The 20,001-nt window shown below is 42.9% G+C and overlaps 1 protein-coding gene across 2 annotated transcripts in view; it reads left to right on the forward strand.

The window, feature by feature from the left end:
• CDH13 (cadherin 13) overlaps nt 1-11,785 on the forward strand; it is a 502,431-nt gene extending 490,646 nt beyond the window's left edge. For both annotated transcript variants that reach the window (XM_044427973.1, XM_044427974.1), the window contains 2 exons: nt 376-591; nt 9,128-11,785. In XM_044427973.1, the coding sequence (XP_044283908.1) occupies nt 376-591; nt 9,128-9,135 (224 nt within the window). In that variant the 3' untranslated portion in view covers nt 9,136-11,785. The remainder of the gene's footprint in view (nt 1-375; nt 592-9,127) is intronic.
• Nucleotides 11,786-20,001: the final 8,216 nt, after the last annotated feature.

Genomic DNA, 20,001 nt, shown 5'->3' on the forward strand with positions numbered 1-20,001 from the left:
CGGAGGGTGGCTACTCGGAGAAGGGCTTTCTCAGCGGTGGCGCCTAAGTTATGGAATGCGCTCCCCAGAGAGGTCCGCCTGGCGCCGTCGTTATTTGTTTTTCGGCGCCAGGCGAAGACCTTTTTATTTATGCAGCATTTTAAATGTTAATATTATTGAATTTTATTCGGCCAGGGCAGCTTATTTTATTTTACTGTATATATTTTAATTGTCATTGTTTTAATGTATTTTGTATTCGATGTTGTAAGCCGCCCCGAGGCCTTGGCAAGGGGTGGCATAGAAATGTTTTAATTAATAAATAAATAAATAAATAAAAATTCTCTGTTGCTGTCGAGCAGGCCAGTGACCAGACGGTGTTTCCCTTGTTCCTTGCAGATACCCATGCTGAAATCACCTTGCCCCAAAACTTGAAGAAGGCAAATTACAACATCCCGATTTCGGTGACAGATTCAGGGAACCCTCCTCTAACTAACAATACAGAACTAATAATCCATGTATGCTCCTGCACGAAAAACAAAGTCGACTGCAGCGCATCGCCAACCCTTCACATCAGCATGGTCCTAATCTTTGTTTCGCTCCTCAGTTTATACAGTAAGTAATTTTCTTTTTCTGGTTTGGAAAATGGATAACAGCATTAGGAATTTTCTGAGCTGGATTATCTTGCCCTAATGTGGTGAGCGGAGCCGGCTGGTGCCGGAGGTCAGACTAGATGGCCCAGGAGACCCCTTCTGACTCACTCTGTTTCTATGTTTCTAAAGAAAGCGAGCGGAAGGGTGGTTTGAATTCTTCATAGTGCGATCTATTCTTGGCTGGTTGGAGGAGCAGGTTAAGGACCCTTATGGGACCCTCAGCCATAATGCAGAATTCCAATGCTACTTAGATTTGATTTGTTTTGATTTGATTTGATCTAATCCAATTTGATTTGATTTGACTTGATTTGATTGCATTTGATTCAACTCGATTGGATTCAATTCGACTTGATCCAATTCATCTTGAGCTCATGCTTTTCTTTTTTTGGAAAGTTTACATCAAATACTCATAATACCCTGCATTTTCCCCCTAATAAGGCACGGACAACTTGTTGAACTGAAGTTAAACTGTAATTCTGTTATCCTACCATATCCTAATGCATCATTCTCCTCAGGAGCTTTTCCTCATATAATATACTTTTAACATCCCCTGCTCATCCAATACATGCAGTTTTGTATAAATTTCCTTTGACTGGATTAGAAAACTCAGTTGCAAACATGCGAGACATAAATTCCAAATAATGAATTTCAATTTATGCAATAGTTGTAGTTTGCAAATGAAAGGGCAAACTGAATGAATTTCTCCCTCTAATAGGTGACAACTGTCCCTTGAGAATTCAGCTCAACCCCAGGAATCAGGACAATTAAGTCTGCAGTCATAATGTTTTGGAGGTGGTACAGTCCCTTTCAGAGTGGACATAAAGCAGAGTTTGTGGGTAGCACAAGACTTGCAAATCACTGTGTACCTGGGATTTCCCTAGGGATGCCAAAGGGTCAGGAACCCAGTGCTTAAAAGTGAACGGCAGCATCACTTCTGGTTTTTACACCAACATTGTTCCAATGAAAACCAAGGTGATACCTCGAACTATCTTAGTTCAGTGGGTACATTGCTCAGCTTGAAAAAAAATAATAGTTAAATAGGATTGTGTCTTTTGCACACAGTTATAATTACATAAACCTCTGTCGAAAGTGACCGAGAATGGAGCCAACGAGCTAGCTTAGCAATTTAGCATTGGATTTTTCTGTCACATCTGGAGTTTTCATTTCCACACACAATGAGGTTTGTTTTATAATGGCTATTAAGTTCAGCATAATATCTTTCACAGTCCAAATATTTATCTGAATAATCAAAAATTATGATGCCATTAAAAAAGAAAACCCAAGAGACCCTGAATGGGTACTGAACAGATGAAATATGTTCAGTATTCCACAAACATTGGCTGTGGTTTGTGGCAATGTTTTGCAACAATAACAGCACCAAAAAAAGTCCCGACTCGTCTTCCATTGCTCGTGATGTTTCTGCTTTATGAAGCACTTCTTCCTGGGGGGAAATCCCCCCGCCAAGTGAGGGTTTTGCTTCCCATGCCAATTTTTGTGCCTGTGTGCATGCATTTCACAATCTGGAGCAGAGGACAGATGATGAAACTATTCGGTACGGTGACGGCCCTTCCATGAATCTCTTGCCAGAACAAAACATCTTGGCATTATCATTTAAATGAGGCAATTATTATCTAAGCTTGGAATATGGGCCTGTTCAGGAAGTCACTGGAATGATATGTGGCAGAATTTTATTTTATTTTTGAGCAAGTTTAACTGTTCTGACAAACTGGAGTATGGCAAATGACTGCAGGAGAACATATGCTGGCACGGCACACAGCAAGCGAGTGGAGTCTAACTACTTCAGTGACAGGAAGAGGGAAAAAGGAGAAGAAAAAATGTGGACTGGCATTTGTGGGTAGATAAGTTCCACAGGTTTCATGGAGAGTTGAACTGCACTGCTGAGCATACTTCATGTGCCCCATCCAATCCGCAGGGGAGGCTGGTGATTCCTGCGTGAGGTGGGGCTCCTCGTCCACTCCAGCTTTTCCTTTCGGCTTTATAGGAGCTATGCATGCCGCTCTGTGAGGGTGAACTTGATTTGGGAATTGAGTTCAGCGCCATGGATAACCTCAATAAAGCTCGGAGGAGGAGGAGGAGGAGGTCCATCAATATATACAAATCACCTGATGGCCCTGCCCATTTGAGGTGGAAGGAAGACCTTGGTTTCTTGTCCTCTCCCAAATGACCACCAGAGGCATTAAGAGCAGAGCAGAGAGGGATGGCTGCTTCCCATTCTCGATGACTTCTTCATCCTTCTGTTATTGTTCCTCCTGGGGTCACTCATCCATCCTGTCCTTCACCTGAGCAGATGGAGCAGTCATCCTGACCACATGGCTTTCTAGATCAAATTGAGTGCTAGATTTTGATTTTCCTCTGAAAATGTATCCTGATGCATACACTTTTAGCAGACTTTTTAAAATACGAAGCTACAAACTGTGATGAGTCTCAGGATATGAAGGTGAAGCCAGAATCTGGCTCTCTCCTGCTGGACAGATTTCTTTCCCATGCTTGACTCAGACCAGGACGTGTGCTGAGCTGAGATCAAGTCCATGAGTGCTTGGGAATACTAGAGCTTCTTTGCTCAACATGCAGAAGCATGTAATTCTTTGCACAAAGTATGCACATTGTGTATTTCTGCGTGCAAAGTATGTACAGCCTGCAAGCCACATGTGCAGAAACACAACTGCACTTAGGCTCCCTTCCACTAGAAGCCCATGAAAACATTCAGACGTAGGGCAGAAAGAAGGTGGGCCAGAATCTGGTGAGCTGAGCTCAGGACATCTGATAGATTCCTAGTCCCAAGCCAGATTCTCACAGATCCCTAGATAAGTCACTTACTGCCAAAACTGTAATACACCAAATGTGGATATAAAGATCCATAGAGATTCCTCTTTCTATGGTGGAACATTGCTTACATAAAGAGTTGGCAACAGCATGTGAGAGAGAGAGAGAGAGAGAGAGAGAGAGACGAGGTGACCTTTGTGCCAAAGTGAAAATCAGCCAACACAGCCTCCGTTTGGATGACAACGAGATAAATTGGGTAAGATTTGAAAAATTGATAAACTTGAGAGGACAAAATTGCGATTTTCAGTGGCCTCCCTGCCACTGAAGAAACAGCCAAAATTTGTCAAGTAAATTCTCTGTGTGAATTATTGGCTAATTTTAGCTATAGATTGTTTTAAAGCAATTCAGAAAATGGCCCTGTGGTCATATGTCTGACATTAATACCCTTCTCAGAAAAGAAACACAGACTATTACAAACCAGTAATTTAGCTTTGTCAAATCCAAGGAATATTAAACACCACCTTTGCTTCGGAATATATATCCCAGACAGCAGCAAGGTTTAATCTTTTTGAGAGCTTCTTCTACCTCTGAGGAACACCTGATGCGTGCGCAACCAGATCACGTATTAGTAACATTTTGGGATGATCAAGTGTTCACAGCTTATGGAAGCACTTATCTTTCACACTTACTTATCATTCGTATTTCTATCTCGTGTGAGTGTATGCATGTGAGTATAATATATATATCGCTCGTATAGTTATCTGTTTTTGAGGTGCAATCAACCAAATGTAGCTCTGAAGTTTCATCCATCTGTTCCAATGGAGTGTGCGACACGGGCTGAATGTTTAATATGGATGCTGGGAGAAAACTGTTGTGCAACAGACTCACCAGTTTCACTCTTTCTCACACAACAATTTTGATTTTAGTTGTGTGAGTTCCAATTTAGCTGTAGATGAAGAATTATGAAACTTGGGTTCAGATTTTCACTCAGCTGTGAAATCCAGTGGGTGTTCTTGGATGATTGACTCTCTCTCTTTCTCTCTCACTATGGCTGGTTCAACATGGCTGGTTTTGGAAACCAACTCCCTACATTTAAATTGCAGGATCATAGTTTTGGAAGGGTCCTTAGAGATCATCTAGTCCAACCCCATGTTCAATACACTTTGACTAAGATTATCTGGAGAGATGTCCATTCAACCTCTGCTCAATTTTTTCCAGTACTGGAGAGTCCACCATCTCCTGAGACAGTTTATTCTGCCATCAAGCAGCCTTCACCATTAGAAAACTATTCTAATAGCCAAAATCTGTTTCCCAGGAATTTCCACCTATCAGCCCTGATCCTGCTCTGTCTTCTGATGACGACTGTTTGGAAACAAACAGTCAGGAAGCTGCTCCCAAAGTGAAAGTCCCCCCATCTGGGTCAATGGCAATGAAAGTTGGTGCCTGAAGTAAAAACTAAAGATGCTTCCCACAATGACACATGTTACTTGAGCTAGGACATGATCCACCAAGGGGTTTTCCTGGAAAAATCCCACTCTTGTGGAGCTGCTTGAGTCCAGAGGAGAAAGCCACCCTCTTTCTGGCTCAGAGACACACAATACTTGGCCAGCCAGAGGAAGCAGTACCTGAAGGACAAACAAACTGGACTCAGCTGTTGGCCTGAATTCCTGCTGTTAGAAGTGGGTAATTGGCCAAAGGGAGTTGTTGGCCAGATCATTTGGAGGGGCACAAATTGCCCATCCCTGCTCTGGAGCAAGCGTCCCATCAGTATCCAAGTCGCCATCTGCAAGGGATTGCCCCAGAGCTCCACAGGCCAGTCCCAGTGCTATGCCCCAGTCAGGGGCTTCTGTGGAATGGGTGAGCTTTGTGTGTAGGGAGATGAGGGGATCCTAGCAAAAGCGAGGTGGAGGGACTGGCTGAGAAGACTTTCCTCCTTGTCACATGAGTTTCCTTGCTCTTGCAGGCCTTGGATCCAACTATAATCACTCAAATGTTTTACGTTTTGTTCTGTCTTGCTGATTTGCAGACCGGAGGGGCAATGTAGCTACGCAGCACTGCCTTGCCCTTTAGGTTCATTGCTGAGGTGGGGAAGAAGGAGGGCTGAAAGAGCAGAGGGGTTACCAGGGATTGCCGTTTCAGCTGGAAGTCTGGAGAAAATTAATAGTCAGTTAAATACAAGATGTCTTGGAGGCTTATTTGCAATCACAGGCTCGGCATCTGCGTGACATGCCATTCGCCAGCACACCTGAGGCCTTTCACACATAGTTTGACAAATTAATTTCATTGCAGAGCCCACAAAACTCAGTTAATCGCTTCTCATCAGGCTGAATCTTTTTCTCCTCACTTGCTGGTGAGGTAATGGAGTGTTCTGCGTGGCACAACTCAAGTTCATACTTCGTAGTATGCAGACCTGGCTGGCCCATAGGCCTTCCTTTTTCCAAGGGTCTCGGTCTGATGTCCAAACTATGTGTAAGTGGCTCTCTGGAGGTGTGTGATTGTCATTTCAAAGCAGTATCTCTGTCCTCACTGGTTGGGTTCACAAGGCACACCTGTTTCCATGGCACGTGGATTGTTGCCCAATTGACAGCTCAGAGGACCACAAGGTTACTTGATAGGTAGTTTCAGAACACTAAGGCTACCATGCAGGACCTCCAGAATTGGGTCAATGAAACAGCAGACCACAAATGCAAGATTCCACCATGACTTCCAACATCCTATGAACCTGCCCACTCTCAAGGCAGGTGGGGAACCTCTTTCTGCTCACAGGACAGATTCAGAGAAGATTTCAGGAGCCTGTATTCCACTAGAGGACAGGACCGGTGAAAAAGAGATGGGCCCCAAACAATTTAACAGCTTTCACTACCAGTAACTAAACCTTCCAACTTTTTAGCATGGAGGGTGAAAAAAAGAACCTACAGAAGGTCTTGGAAGCCACCAAAGAAGCGTGAGAAAGGATCTGGCTTCAGGGAAGGTAGCCTGATTGTCTACAGAACTCTGGAAAGCCAGTCTGGGGCGCCAGGAAAGCTGGATTTTCCCCACAAGCTTGAGACTCCCTGCCAACTAGCAGTGTTCCCCCTTGCTAATCTAGAAGGGACAGTCGGAACAGTCGGCGCTGAGCTGCATGCAGAACCCATCTTGATGAGTTCACTGGGGCACTAACAGCCTGACCATCAAGATCAATGAAGAGCATGAGTTGGTGACAGCCCAGTGATGAGAGATGCACCCATCCCTGCTTGGAAGCAGCAGAGCAGATAGGAAATTTGAGGGCTTGGACCTGATGGTCTTAGGAAGGCTCCATTTAGGTGGCCATTTGCATCGTTTTATTGTGACACACAGGCAACTAACCTTTCTCTTCACTTCCTTCAACCCCCCCCCCCCGAAACCATGCCTTAAAAATGCTTCTACCTTTGCATTTTGTGCTTGCTGAAATCGTAGCCTTATCAAGACTGCAGAAATGAAATGATTTCGATGGGATGCCTCTGCATGAGCCACCTTTCTGTGTCACATGGGGGAGATGGGGTTGAACTATAGGGCCCGGTTCTTCACCCCAAAGCCCCATCCCTAGCTGCACAATTGCTCAGGGAACGTTTATTCCCCCATAGCCAGATTGCTGCAGGACTCACTTCCCAGCGGCGGTCTGGGTGAAATCTGATCAGAAATGCTGTGGAGCATAGGAGCTCCAGCTTCTCCCAATTTCCCAAACTAATGGGCTGAATTTCTCTCCCTGACCTGCCCGAAAGACAGTTTGCAGACTGTTTCTGGGGAATGCAAAAACCTGTTGCTAAGGTGATCTTTAGTCTTATAGGGCTGTGTCAATCACATCTTCTGGCTCAGGGAGTCAATGCCACAGTTGTAATATGGGGGGTTTGGCAGAAAGTGGGAATCCTTCAAAACATTGTAACAGGGAGGAAGAGGATCAGGTAAAAGCTCCCATGACACATCTCAAAGAAATAAATAGTGTGTTCAGCAAAAGACAATTTTGTGGTCAAAAGTGAAAGCTCATTATTCTATATTTGTAAATTGCATAATTCCCCATTAGAGAAACTCAGCATCAAATCTGATGTAAGTAACAGCACAGAAATATTAACAAACAGCTACAGAAACCCTTTTTTCCAAATGCCACATGAAATCCAATTTGCCTGGGAGGAAAGCATACAAATGATTAAAAACAAACAGCGGCACCATCTAGCAAAGAACAAGCTTTGCGACCTCACTTGGACGGCATTTGTTCCAAGTTAAGCAGCCCGTACAAAGACCTTTCAGCATGGGAAATTCTCGCTAATATTGAGAATCTGTTTGCATGCTAATGGGATCTAAGCAGCTCATGAGTGAAGTTCTGTATTGTTGGTACAAGTTAAACTTTTTAAATGCACAGATCTCTCTGTCCATCTTTACATGGCATGGATCTTTGCAAGATGCTGAAGAGGATAGCCAGCCAGCAAGGCCGTCACCATTATCATCACCCAGAAGTACTTCTATGGGGGCACAATCTAGATTAATCAGGAAAATTGGTTGCCCCTTTACTGAGGTTCACTGGTAGGACCACTTCCCATTGGAAGTATATATGGATAAGGAGTGAACCGTTGGTGTGGGCTTCATCATTCCCCTAGGAGAGATGCTCAGAGACTTCCCATGCTCTGAGTGGCAGCTCCTCATCTATGACAACTGGTTGACCGAGATCTAGAACGTCCATGCCATCGCTCTTGTTCAGCCAACACTAAGTGTCATAGACTGGCACTCAGACTCATTCATAAAACTGGATTAATGGTGCAATTCCATGGCCAGTAAGAAGAGTTTAGATGTTTGGAAGACCCAGCAATGAGGTCAATAAAATGCAGCTCATGCAGAAAGAACCACTCCAGCTGCATCTCCGATACTGCAAGAGTGATCTACAAGTTGGGGTTTATGAGGCAGGGAAAGAGCTGGCTGTCTCTTTCCCTTGGGCTCTGAGGTGCAGAGCCTGGGTGACTGGGATCTAAGTGCTTCACCAGGTGGAGAAGTGAGGAGGTGAACTTGACGTCCTTGTTCCTTGGATAGTGTGCTTGCAGTCCTCCAGGTTCAGAGAATTACCGGCATATCAGCTGAATGTTGTGAAGTTTGGAGGTGGTCCTGTTCTATGTCCCACCAGCACAGGAGATCATGTGATACTGAACCCCCCTCCTTCCCCTAGAACTATTTACATTGCTGGTGGGAGGGGGAGACATCTTCCTTTCCTCTTTGTTCTTTGATACCATCTAACAAATATCTTAGTTGTATTGTTGTCGTTACATGCCATCAAGTCATCTCCATTATCAGGTCATCTCCAACCCTATGAATCAACACCCTCCAAAATGGTCTGCCCATGACAACCCTGCTTAGTTCTAGTAAATTATTTTTATTGGGGAAGTGAAATATAGAATGTGCTCCACCAACTGTGGAATCCAGGTCCTTCTACATTTTCCAAGAAGTTGTCCTACCTGCTTCTTTGCCTCTTCAGCTTAACCTTGGCTTACCGAACTGAATTTCTGAAGATGTTATAACTGACTAATGCCGCAATTTGATGCTTCCTTCCCAAGTCTTAAATCTCTGTAATTATTGCTTACATACAGAGATCACTTTGTGACAGTTGCTGTATCACGTGCAAGCAAAAAGCTAGCAAGAAATCCAGATTAAGAGGAGATGATGATGATGGTGATCTGCTTGCTAATAACCACACATTATTGTCCATCACGTAGGTCTGTAAGAACTCCTGACATCTGAAGCTGGTCTATTGAGTTGCCATGGTGACAAGCAGAAGATCTATGGCCCCAAGCAGAAGATCAGTTTTGACTCTGATGCTTCCTTCCCTTCTAAGCCTTCTGTTGCTCCAGATTTGGCACTTTTGCAACCTCACGCCATCTATCCTTCCAGCTGCACGATTGTATTTGACAAAACCTCTGGCCTTGCTCCGGCTTACCAACGGATTCCTCGTTCGAGACTGACAGTTGATACCATCGCTCACCGAATGGTTAAAAAATAATCTGAGCACACCACACCATTGAAACCTGACGTTCCAGGAGCTGAACAGCAGAATGACTCCATTCTCCCCTCCCGTCTGTTGACTTGTTGCTATTCAACTGTTTTAAAAAAAATTGTCTGTGGGTTAGTATTTGTATATGTATGAGTGTATGTATATGTATATATATTTATATAGAGAGAAGAGATATACAATAGGGTTAGCTTTTGTATGGCATTCACCGTAGGCTTGTGGTCAATGAGGCGAAGCAGCCAAGAACCATCCTGAAGAGAGCTGAACACACACACGGGTTGCTGCACAGACAATGGTGTGACATAAAGGAAAGGACGCGGCTCACAATGTGAAGCGGGCCATTTCGGTGGTCTTTTTTAAGTCCTCTCTCACCCTCTTTCAAGTAATGTGCCATCTGTTCATTTGCCCTTCTGTTTCACATGCAAAAGAATTATTTTCCAGCAACCAGAAGAGAAGGAAAAGGCAACACCTAATTGTGTCTTGGGAACATTAAGAAAAGGAAATCCCCGTTAGTTATTCTGATTAATTGAGTTAGTTTGAATGCAGCCTTCACTTAAAGGACTGGCCATACCGAGATGTCACATGAGAACACTGTTGCTTTCCCACCTGAAACCAAATGGGGGGCTGCTTCCTTGCCTCTGTCCATTTCTTGGGGCTGCCCCATTTCCATCTAAAGTCAGTGGATCATGTGTTGCAGTATTCGAATGCAGAGAGAAAGCAGCTGGGAATACAACTGGGAGAAGTCTTGCCTAGCCTTTCCCTTGAGGTGCTAGCTTTCTGCATCTGGGTTTCTGGCTTGTGCAAAGGAGCATTCCATCATGTGAACCTGAAGGGTTACAGTCAGAGAAACCCTACCCCTCTAGTGCTGTGGGACCCCAACTCATGGAGAAATTGGAAATTGAATGCTCTCCTGTCAGATCAGTGGCCCATTGGGCACAGTCTTGCGGGCACTGACTGGCAGCCTCTCACCAAAGATTTCGGGCAAGAGTGTTCCTAGAACCCGCACACAAACAAGTGCGCTGTCAATCACCCACATCTGTTCCCCCTTAGCCTCAGCTTGCCCAGTAGTCAGAAAAGGAGGGATTGGCGACCAGCAACATCTGGAAGCCACAACTTCCACAGCCCACATCCTGTCAGCAATGACGTGACGGCCGACAGCTTGGAGGGCTTTAAACGGGGATCGGACAAATTCATGGAGAAGATTATCCATGGTTGCTGGTCCTCATGGCTCCATGCTGTCTCCAGTATCAAGAGCAACACAGCCGTGCGCACCAGGAACACGGGAGGAAGGATGCTGCTGTGTACTCTAAAGATATCTGGTGGGCAACTACCCAAGTCCAGTGCTGGACTAGATGGACCGATGGTCTGATCCTGCAGGGCTCTGCCTGGAGCGGTGACCGTGGTCAGCCTGCCCTGTTCCAAAAGTACTACTGGCCAGGATTTGAGGACCAAATGCAGCTTCAGCTGAAAGTCTAGACAAATCCCTAGAGGAGGAGGCTATGCATGGCCACTGCTTCTGGTGGCCACATGGGACTTCCAGTATCAGAGGCCGCATGCTGGTGGGGGAGGATGGATACCCTCTAAGCCCAGTGATTTTCAATTTCCAATGTGTCAGTTAGGTTGAGAGCGTCATCTTTTGTCTCCATTCCTCGGATATTAATTCAGGCACAGGTATCCAGCCTCCATCTTCTGCGGTGAAGAGTGATGAAAAGAATGAATGCACCTTCACCGCAACCTCCTTGTCTTCTTTCATCATGCCTCTAACTCTAGCACCATCCAGTGATGGGAAGTGATAGCCTATACTTAGTACTAAATTACTTTTGGAGTCTGATAGTTTCACCCACCGAATGCTGGACTCTCTGCTCTAGCATGGCTCCTCTTTTAAAAATTTACTGTGGAAAAGATCAAGAATTCCGTATTTCAGCACTTGGTTCCTATCAACTCTTTTTGAATAGGTAGATGCCATTCCTGCTTGTTTGTAAAAAGGTAGGTTTATTTTTCCTCCATTGATTGCCTTCCCTTTTCTTCCATTCTGATAATTAATAACCAGTTCTCTCTCAATGCCTGTGGAAGCTAGCTCTTGGTAAAGTCACATTTGAGCACACCTAGACAAAACAGAACAAAACAAAAAATCTATATACATATCTAATTTGTTTTGAATATAGTATATATGCATACATACACACAATTTTCCATGGCATCTAACAAGAGCTTTTTGTTTCTTTTTCCTTTTCGGTGTGTGCAGAATAACCACACTCATTTGCAACCTATAAAAGGCATTCATTATGTATGAATAAAAATCCTTTTTTAAAAAACAAATATTCGGTGAGCATGTAAGGTAATGGAAAAATTCTAACTGTATTCTCAAGACAAACCATCTTGTTAATAAACTGTAAATGATCCACAACGCTCACACCAATTTTTAAATATATAAATATATATATAGAGAGATCTCACAAGAACAAAATCAGCAAAAAATGTATCAAGGGTGCAAGCCTATGCATTTTTAGACAGAAGAAGTACTGTAATTTCTGGCATGATTCGGCTGCCATGATTGGCCAAAGGTATCCTGGGATTTGTAGGACTTTTTGTGTCTAAACATGCATAAGATTATACCTTAAGTGACAGACTGTGGCTTTTAATAGAACTTGAGAGTAACTTGGGGTAAGGTAAGTGTCTTAGACTCTTTTAATAAAGTTGCTTATTTAAAGTTTGAATTGCAGAGCTTTCTTATGCAATCAAATGTTGCAGCTGTATATTTTGGGTTGGATTAAAACAAAAACCATGCTGTATGTTTCAGTGTTTCCTTCTATGTTATACCTCTGTTCCAGCAGTAGCTTCTCCCCACCCCTTTTTAAATCATTAAAGAAATCCAACTGTACATTCAGTTTTTTCATACTCTTACAGCAGATGGCAAATGTATCTTGCCAGAAAATCTCTCTCTCTAGATTTCTTGTTTTACCAAACATGGTTGTTCATTCATTTTAAAAGCAGTAGCTGGTTATTTTGTTTTATATTTTAAATGCACAGTCTCCCCATCCAAGTATCCTCTACATAATTGAGTGTTATGAGGCATATCTGGCTCCCCATGCCAAGCGCGATGGTTGGCCCATTCACATCATCAGGGGAAACAGCTTGGGTACCTCATCCTCTTGGTTCAAGAAGCTGGTTTCACCGTGAAGATGACCAAATAGAAGGAGCTCCATAAAGATTCCAAACTCCACCAACAGCACATGTGAGACACATCACAGTCACTCAGTCAGTTGAAAGGTATCAGAATGTGCAATGGATCTTACATAGCACAATTGACTTTCTCTCTCCACCTCAAATAACTACTAATATGGTCCCATCCATGATGAATGTTTGAAGAATTCTTACTGTGGGACCTCCCTAGCTGGTGTAGAACCTCTCACATTTGTCCGTAATTCCTAAATGGTTTTGGACATCCAGTTTTCAAAAAGGAAGGGAATAATCAAGTTTAGTAATGAGAATACTAGCAATCATTCAATTTTGGGGGGAAAGGCTAGTTTAATGTATTCTTCCAGAATTCTGTGTGTGTTTAAATTAACCCACTGTATTCATATCCATGCAGAACTAGGACAGATCTTATCAAATGGTGCTAGCTGTAATTTGAAGGTAGACTGACGCAAATCCAATCTTTCTAAGAGTCTCGACAGAAATGAGCCCCATTAAGATCAATGGGGCTTACTTCCAGGTAAGTGAGTTTAATATAATTGCAGGCTAAAACAATGCATATAAGATGAGCATCCAGTTAAAAGACTATAGGATATCATTGGTCGGTAAACCCCATTGCCTTACTCTTAGTGCTAAATAATTTGATTTCAACATCAGCATGTGATCTGTTTTAGTATGTTGACCCATTACTTTTTAATTTGCATCCTATAACTTTTATTTCAGTGGTTGCTGACTTTGGACTCCCAGATCTGGGACTTATAATATAATGGATTACAGCTCCTATTATCCTCTACCAGCAAGATCATAGATGATGGGATCTTCTGTCCACCATCATCTGGGACCCAAGGTTGGGAACCATGCACTTTATTTGCTTGATTGGGTCAATAGAGGGCAAGATGTTTTGTGGTTTAAGCAGTAGCAATAAAATCCCAGTGCTCATTAAGGTTACCATTATTTTACTTCATCCAAATGGCAAGAACTTGGAAATATTTTGTTTTATCATGAAAGAGGAATCCATCCATTAATATATATTCACTGGATTAAATACAACATTGGTTAAATGTAAAGCGTATTGTACTGTTCTTAGAGCTTAGAAATATCCCCCGCTTCAAATTGAGTTGTTCTGATATTTAATTCACTAAAAGCATATGTGTGGGTGTGTGCAGATGTGTAATTTTCTGCTTTTAGAGAAAGACACAGGATTTAATCATTTTCCATTTTAAGTATACACAAAAACAGCTCCAGTAAGGAATTATTTCATTCCAAAAACAGAATTTTCCATTAAGAACATGCATTCAATATAGCAGTTATTAAGATAATCAAGGATTGATACTGATTCATAGAATTACTATGCAATTTTATGTAGTAGTCATAAATGGAGGCATTGCCAGGATGCCTTGAGAGACTGTTTGTACTTTGCTCACGTTTGTGGATTAATATAAATTTTGACCACTATTTGCAAAGCCTAAAAATCAAAGCAAAACAGTGCAGTAGCACTTCTTGGCAGTTGCCAAACTGTGAAAGTGTTCATAGATTTTCTCCAAGTCTCACCTTGAAGTTCAGTCTACTTCATTTTCCATTCCAATTGGACAGTAAAAGTGCAAATTCCAGTGTTCTTGTTTCTCAACTGCACATCACCACTGAAATAAGCTTGAAATTCCTCCTTCACTTTCTTCTTTCAAAATATGCATATTAAAGTGTTGATTTTTCTAAACTATACACTTCGCAACAAGCTCCGGAATTCGGTGAGCTTTGCCTACAGAATGTGTTCATGTTTTGTTAGCGCATTTAATTGAACAAAACAATATTCTCATACATCCCTAGCACTAAACAATATTTTTGACTGGAGAAACCATACCTGTTAGAAAAGCGAGTTAGACAAGTTGCCATTTCAGGGATGCATTAATAAGGAGCACGTGCTACTTTTCTTCTAGATTGGTGAGTGAAAGAAAATCTTGCTTATTATTGTATGTTGATGGTATTCTTTCTTGGATTATATAATCTAATTTTTACCTAGTCCATTTATAGAAAACTGTACTGTTATACAGCTGGTTGAATCTGCCAGATGCTTTCTCCCACATTTGAATGGTTAAAATCTCAATTTTCACAAATATGAAGAACTTTGCAAGTTTGTGTAAATCCTTATCCAAAGTCAACTGAAACAAGTAACTCACCAGCCAGATTCAACAGGTACTGCGGCTATTCTTATTATAGAAAGGACCATTATGTACTTGCCTGTCATAAAACTGTTAAAGAGATCAGAAGAAAGTGGTGGCAACTCCAATTAATCATTAATACAGAGGAATTCAGACCCAGAGCTAAACATGCAAATCTCAGGTCAGTTTCTCACACTTTTTTGCAAAGTTCATTTTGTTCTGAAGCTGGTAAGGTTTTCATTTTAGCCCAAAAGCAAAATTGAGCTGAAATTGTCACTTATTCCTCCACAAAATTAATTCAATTTTGTATGCATAATATTTGGGGGAAAATGGGGAAGGGGAAGTGTCTAAAAATCCTTTGTCCCTCTTTGCACAGGCCAAGAGAGCTGAAGAAATAACAAATAATTTTTGTAAAATGTGCTTATTTGATATTTTAAATAATTTTTTAAAAAATGTTTATTTGATCTGTGCGAATCATGTAGTCCAAAGCAGAATCTAGAAGAAATTGGGAAAAACTTCTTCTCAAATTGCAATATAGACAATAAGATGAAAGGATGAATCCAACAAAGATATTTACCTAGAAAATACTAGGTATTTACACTGCACCCAGGGCTACATATAAAATAAAATAATGAAATAAATACAAAGATTCAAACCCCATTCTTCTTGAAGACCCAATTTACACAAAATCCACTTGCGCAAGTGGCACTGCAAATATGCAAACCTCAGGCCTCAGTGGGCGTCGCTATTTTGTGCCCATTTCTGGAAAGTGAAAACACTGTCATGATATGACCTGCAAATCAGATATACTGTGGAAGGCAAATAGGCTGAGAAGAAATGGATTTCCCAGTGTTGTACACTTGGCCTGAAACCCTGTTCAATGTGTACGCAAAATATATCATACGGAAAGCTGGATTGCAATCCAACAAAGGACTGAACACTGGCAAAAGAAACATCACTAATGTAAGGTATACAGACGATACCCTGTTGCTGGCCGAAAACAGCAATGGCTTGAAACAACAACTGAGAAAAGAGAAAGACAAAAGTACAAAGGCAGAACTGTGGCTGAATATTAAAAAAAAATCCTACCCACTGAAGAATTACAGAACTTTACTATCGATAATAAAGCGAAATTGTGAAAGATTTCACATACCTTGGCTAAGTGATTGATTCACAGGCAGACTGAAGCCAAGACATCCAAAGAAGAAGGAGACTTGGAAGAGCAGCTGTGAAGGAACTAGAAGGAATCCTCTTCCTCGTAAGGATGGCTTGTGGGAGACCAAGGTCAAGATCATCCCGTCTATTTTATTCCCAATTGCATTGTATGGGTGTGAAAGCTGGACAGCAAAGAAACCAGGAAGGAAACTCGTGTGTTTAAAAGCTTTGTGTATACCCTGGACCAACAAAAAGAAGAACAAGTTGGTCCTGCATCGGAGCAAAACTGAGGATCCCTGGAGGTGACAACTTTCATGGTAGGGAAAGCTGAAGGCAGAGGTCAAAAGGGAAGAGCAAAGATGAAATGGATTGGATCCATAAAGGCAGCCATTGCCTTGAACTTGGGACAGCGGAATGGAGCTGCCAGGAGAGGACACTTTGGGGCGCTTCCATGTTTGGAGAAGACTTCACAGCACAGAGCCACCACAACCTGAAACCCTGGAGAAATGCTGCCGGTGGAGTAAGAAATACTGAACTAGATGGATCCTAGGAATTGGTGGAGCTCGGAGGTCGAACACAGCCTTTTATACTGAAGGCATTGGGTTCATGCTGCCTCATCTCAGATCGACTGGAAAAGAATATCAGCACAAACACTCACTAGCCCTTTTCAGTCAGAATAAATCCACTGCGCTAGGTAGACAGATGCACTGAATCAGCAGAGACCTCTTTTTTCTCCTGTTTTTAACCTTCTGCACATCTGTGCATTTGGAAAACTGGATTTCAAGGTGTTAACAGGCAGAGTAAAGCTTAATGCATCCTCTCCCAAAATCCCATGGCCTGATCCAAATCACAAACCTCTGTATGCATTTTGGGGGAGCACTCAGTTCTCTATGCTAAGCTGGGGCTATCAGAGACACCTGCAGTGAAGTTCTGATGTCTATGAAAAATGTAAGGATAGATAAGCAGAAGAAGAGAAAGCCAGTGTAGAATGTGGGGAATTGGGAATAAGCAATTAAATTCTATGAATTATGAACAAACATGCCACTAGAGGAAAGAGGAACGATACTGCCAAATGCAGCCCAAATTAGCAGAAAGAAATGGCTTATATTCCCAGGTCTTGCGTTGCATTCGAGCGACTACTGGCTGTGTCTCTTTCTGGACTGATTTCATCTGAAGTGATGTGTAATTGTTTACTGGCGCATTTTGTTCTAATTGTGTGAACACAATGCCCATCAGGAAAAAGGTTAGGTAAATGCAGGCAGGGTCCTAAAACTTCTGCATGGCAACAGGTTTGGGGCGGGTGACTGATAAAGAGTTGCTTCCATCTGCTATATGTTCCATCCTCCACCAACCTCTTTTGAAGATGCGTTTGGTGAATAGCTTTCTGGACACCATTCAAGCAAAATGGAGAAACTTTTAAGTCCTGTTAATTGCAGACAGAGGAAATTCAGCCATCTGGTTAACTTTTCTGCCAGAACCCATGGGACTTGGCAGTGGTTTGCTGTGTCTGGATCATGCCCGGTAAATACACACTGTGAACACGTGTCAAACGCACACTGATAATATTGCAAAACCGTTGTGTTTCAGTGGTAACACTAGGCAATCCTGTTGCTCCACGTCTTCTTGCTGTACTGCTGTTTTTGTTCAGTTCTGCGTAAAGGTTGAAGCAGGCTGGATTGTTTTCATTCATATCGTCCTAAAATCAAGCCATCTTGTTGTTCTCGGATAAACCTGGATTCAGTTAGGGTCCATAATCACCAGGGCTATGATTTTCTTCACAAAAGCTAAATGAGAAAAGCCGAAAAGGTGATTGTCTTGTTTAGCTTTAAATCTGTTTGGTCCATTACTTTTCCTAGCTATGTTTTTTTCTCCCTTTGGGTCCCCAGTTATTCAGCAGTTTGGAAGTGAAAATAAACACTTTGATTAACGATGTGCAAAAATATTTGTAGCTTATTTGTGAAATGCTTGAATACAGAATGCCTGGGCTTTTACATTTCTTTCCTTACCACCACCCGCCCCTCCCCCCAAAAATGTAGCTTTAGGAGCAAATATTTATTTATTATTCAAGTATGAAGAAGTAAAAGACTCTCCAGTGCAAGTTTTTAATTCTGGGGAAGAAATGCACAATAGATTATCATCGGTTCCACTCGTGCTGAGTGATGGGATCCAATTCAGTTGTTCTGGGTGTAGTTTGTGTGGCATTCCACCATCAGAAGGGAACTGCTTTTGGGGATGACTTTCCTTTGTCCCGTGCAGTCCTCACATTCTTCCAAATATTCTCCAAAGGGCTGAGGTACCCTCTGGACCAAATTGCGGGCATGTGGAGAGAAGCTGTCGTGAGAGGAGAAGCTGGAGAGATCCCAGCAGGGGATCTTCCTGTGTGATGGTTGGATTCAGTGCTCTGTGTGCACGGTAGGAAGTCTGGATAATCACATGAACACTGCAATCAAAATCCTGTCCCTGTGTTTGCAGGCGCCTGAATGTCAGCGGGGAATGACGTGGTGGTTTACTGGTAGCAGTGGAAGTCCTTCTGGTGACTGAGAACTGCAAGCCGTTCTTTATCCCAGCAACACCCCCTTAGCCGTTGCACCACATGATGTAACAATAACTGAGCGTTTTGGGGTGGAGGAGAAGCAATCGATCCTAGCAGCTCCTCCAGGAGGGTCACTGTCTTGAAAGGGCTGGCAGCAGTCAAAGCAGGACATCCAGGAGAAAGGAACACCCGTGTGGCCCCTGCTGACCCCCGGTGTGTTATCCCTCAAGAAACTTTGGCTAAGAATTGTGGCTAACTCTGGCTACATGCAAGAAACCACACTCACTTGGCAGGGTGTGAGGCTCCCACGGGTGGGTGCAAACTTGGAGATGATTCTGTGGACCAAAGCCACTTCTCCCCTTTTTAAAGTCTGTTGCAGCCAAAACGGGTCATTGAGTTGTTGCTATCACTGTTGACATTAGAGGTCAATCTTCTACCATACCCTTTCTCCCAAGGCCAGCAAATACAAACGAAAGATAGAAAAGTAAAGCAAAGCCAGGAATGGGAAACTCCTGGATCGTTAGGATTCTTGGACATTTGCTCTCTCCTCATTCAGTGCCTGATCTGTGCATGCATTCGTGATCGCTGCTCATTTTGTGTGAAGAGGGGAAATGCACAAAGCAATCAGTGGCTGGACACGAGGTTCTTGCCCATTGCCTCACATTCATGCCACTTTCCTAATTTCCCCGACTTTCTTCCACAGACAAAAGAGGGTTCAGGAAGCCTACAGGGAGATTTGCACAAAACTGAACTGGAAAGCTTTCACAAATCAAGCACAAATGCACATGTAGACATCTGCAAACATTTTCTGTGGGCAAGACCCCGCAACCAAATTTGGGGCTTCAAACAGGCCAAGTGAGTGCTGTGCTTGCAGAAACTGTGCATGGGGGAAACACCAATGTCCTGGAGAAGGTGTGTGTGTCTGCCAGTGCCACTTTCCCCATCTGGAATAAATCAAGGAGACAACTCTGATTCCAATTTGAACCTGAACAGGACTATAAGTCTTGGGGCTTCTTGTGTTTGCTTCTCTTTTGACATAGCAGCTGCTTGTTTCTGGACTGCACTGCATTCAGGGCCTTGCTGGAAGCAAAATTCAAGTACTGGAATATTTACTTGGAAAGCAGCTGTGGGTTTTCCCCCAGAGGAAACTTATTTCAGGACAGCCCTCTGGTAACTTGCAGATAAATCCAGCAAATGCAGAGTGCAATACAGCCCTTAGCTGTGATGGATACTTCTCTCTCCCTCATGCGAAGTTCAGAGCTCTTGGCTTTCCTACAGTTGCCAGACAAGGGCCATTGCTCTTGCTTTTGCTCCAGAAGAAGTTTTCTCTCTCCACCTCCTTGCAGCAGGATAGATCAAACTCAGAACGCCTCCTGTGTTTCCTTCCCAAGTCCTGTAACCTGCAGAGTCCCTCTAATTATAGCCGGGAAGGAGTCTCCATGGCCCAAAGCACTTCACATTAGACTAAAGCTGTGTTTTATTATTTATTACTATGCAGGAATATCACAGCTGCTGCGAGCCGTTGTCATGTGCCTGTTATCA

The sequence above is a fragment of the Varanus komodoensis genome, unplaced genomic scaffold (genome assembly GCF_004798865.1).
Source record: "Varanus komodoensis strain SLA01 unplaced genomic scaffold, ASM479886v1 scaffold19, whole genome shotgun sequence".
Classification (NCBI taxonomy): Eukaryota; Metazoa; Chordata; class Lepidosauria; order Squamata; family Varanidae; genus Varanus; species Varanus komodoensis.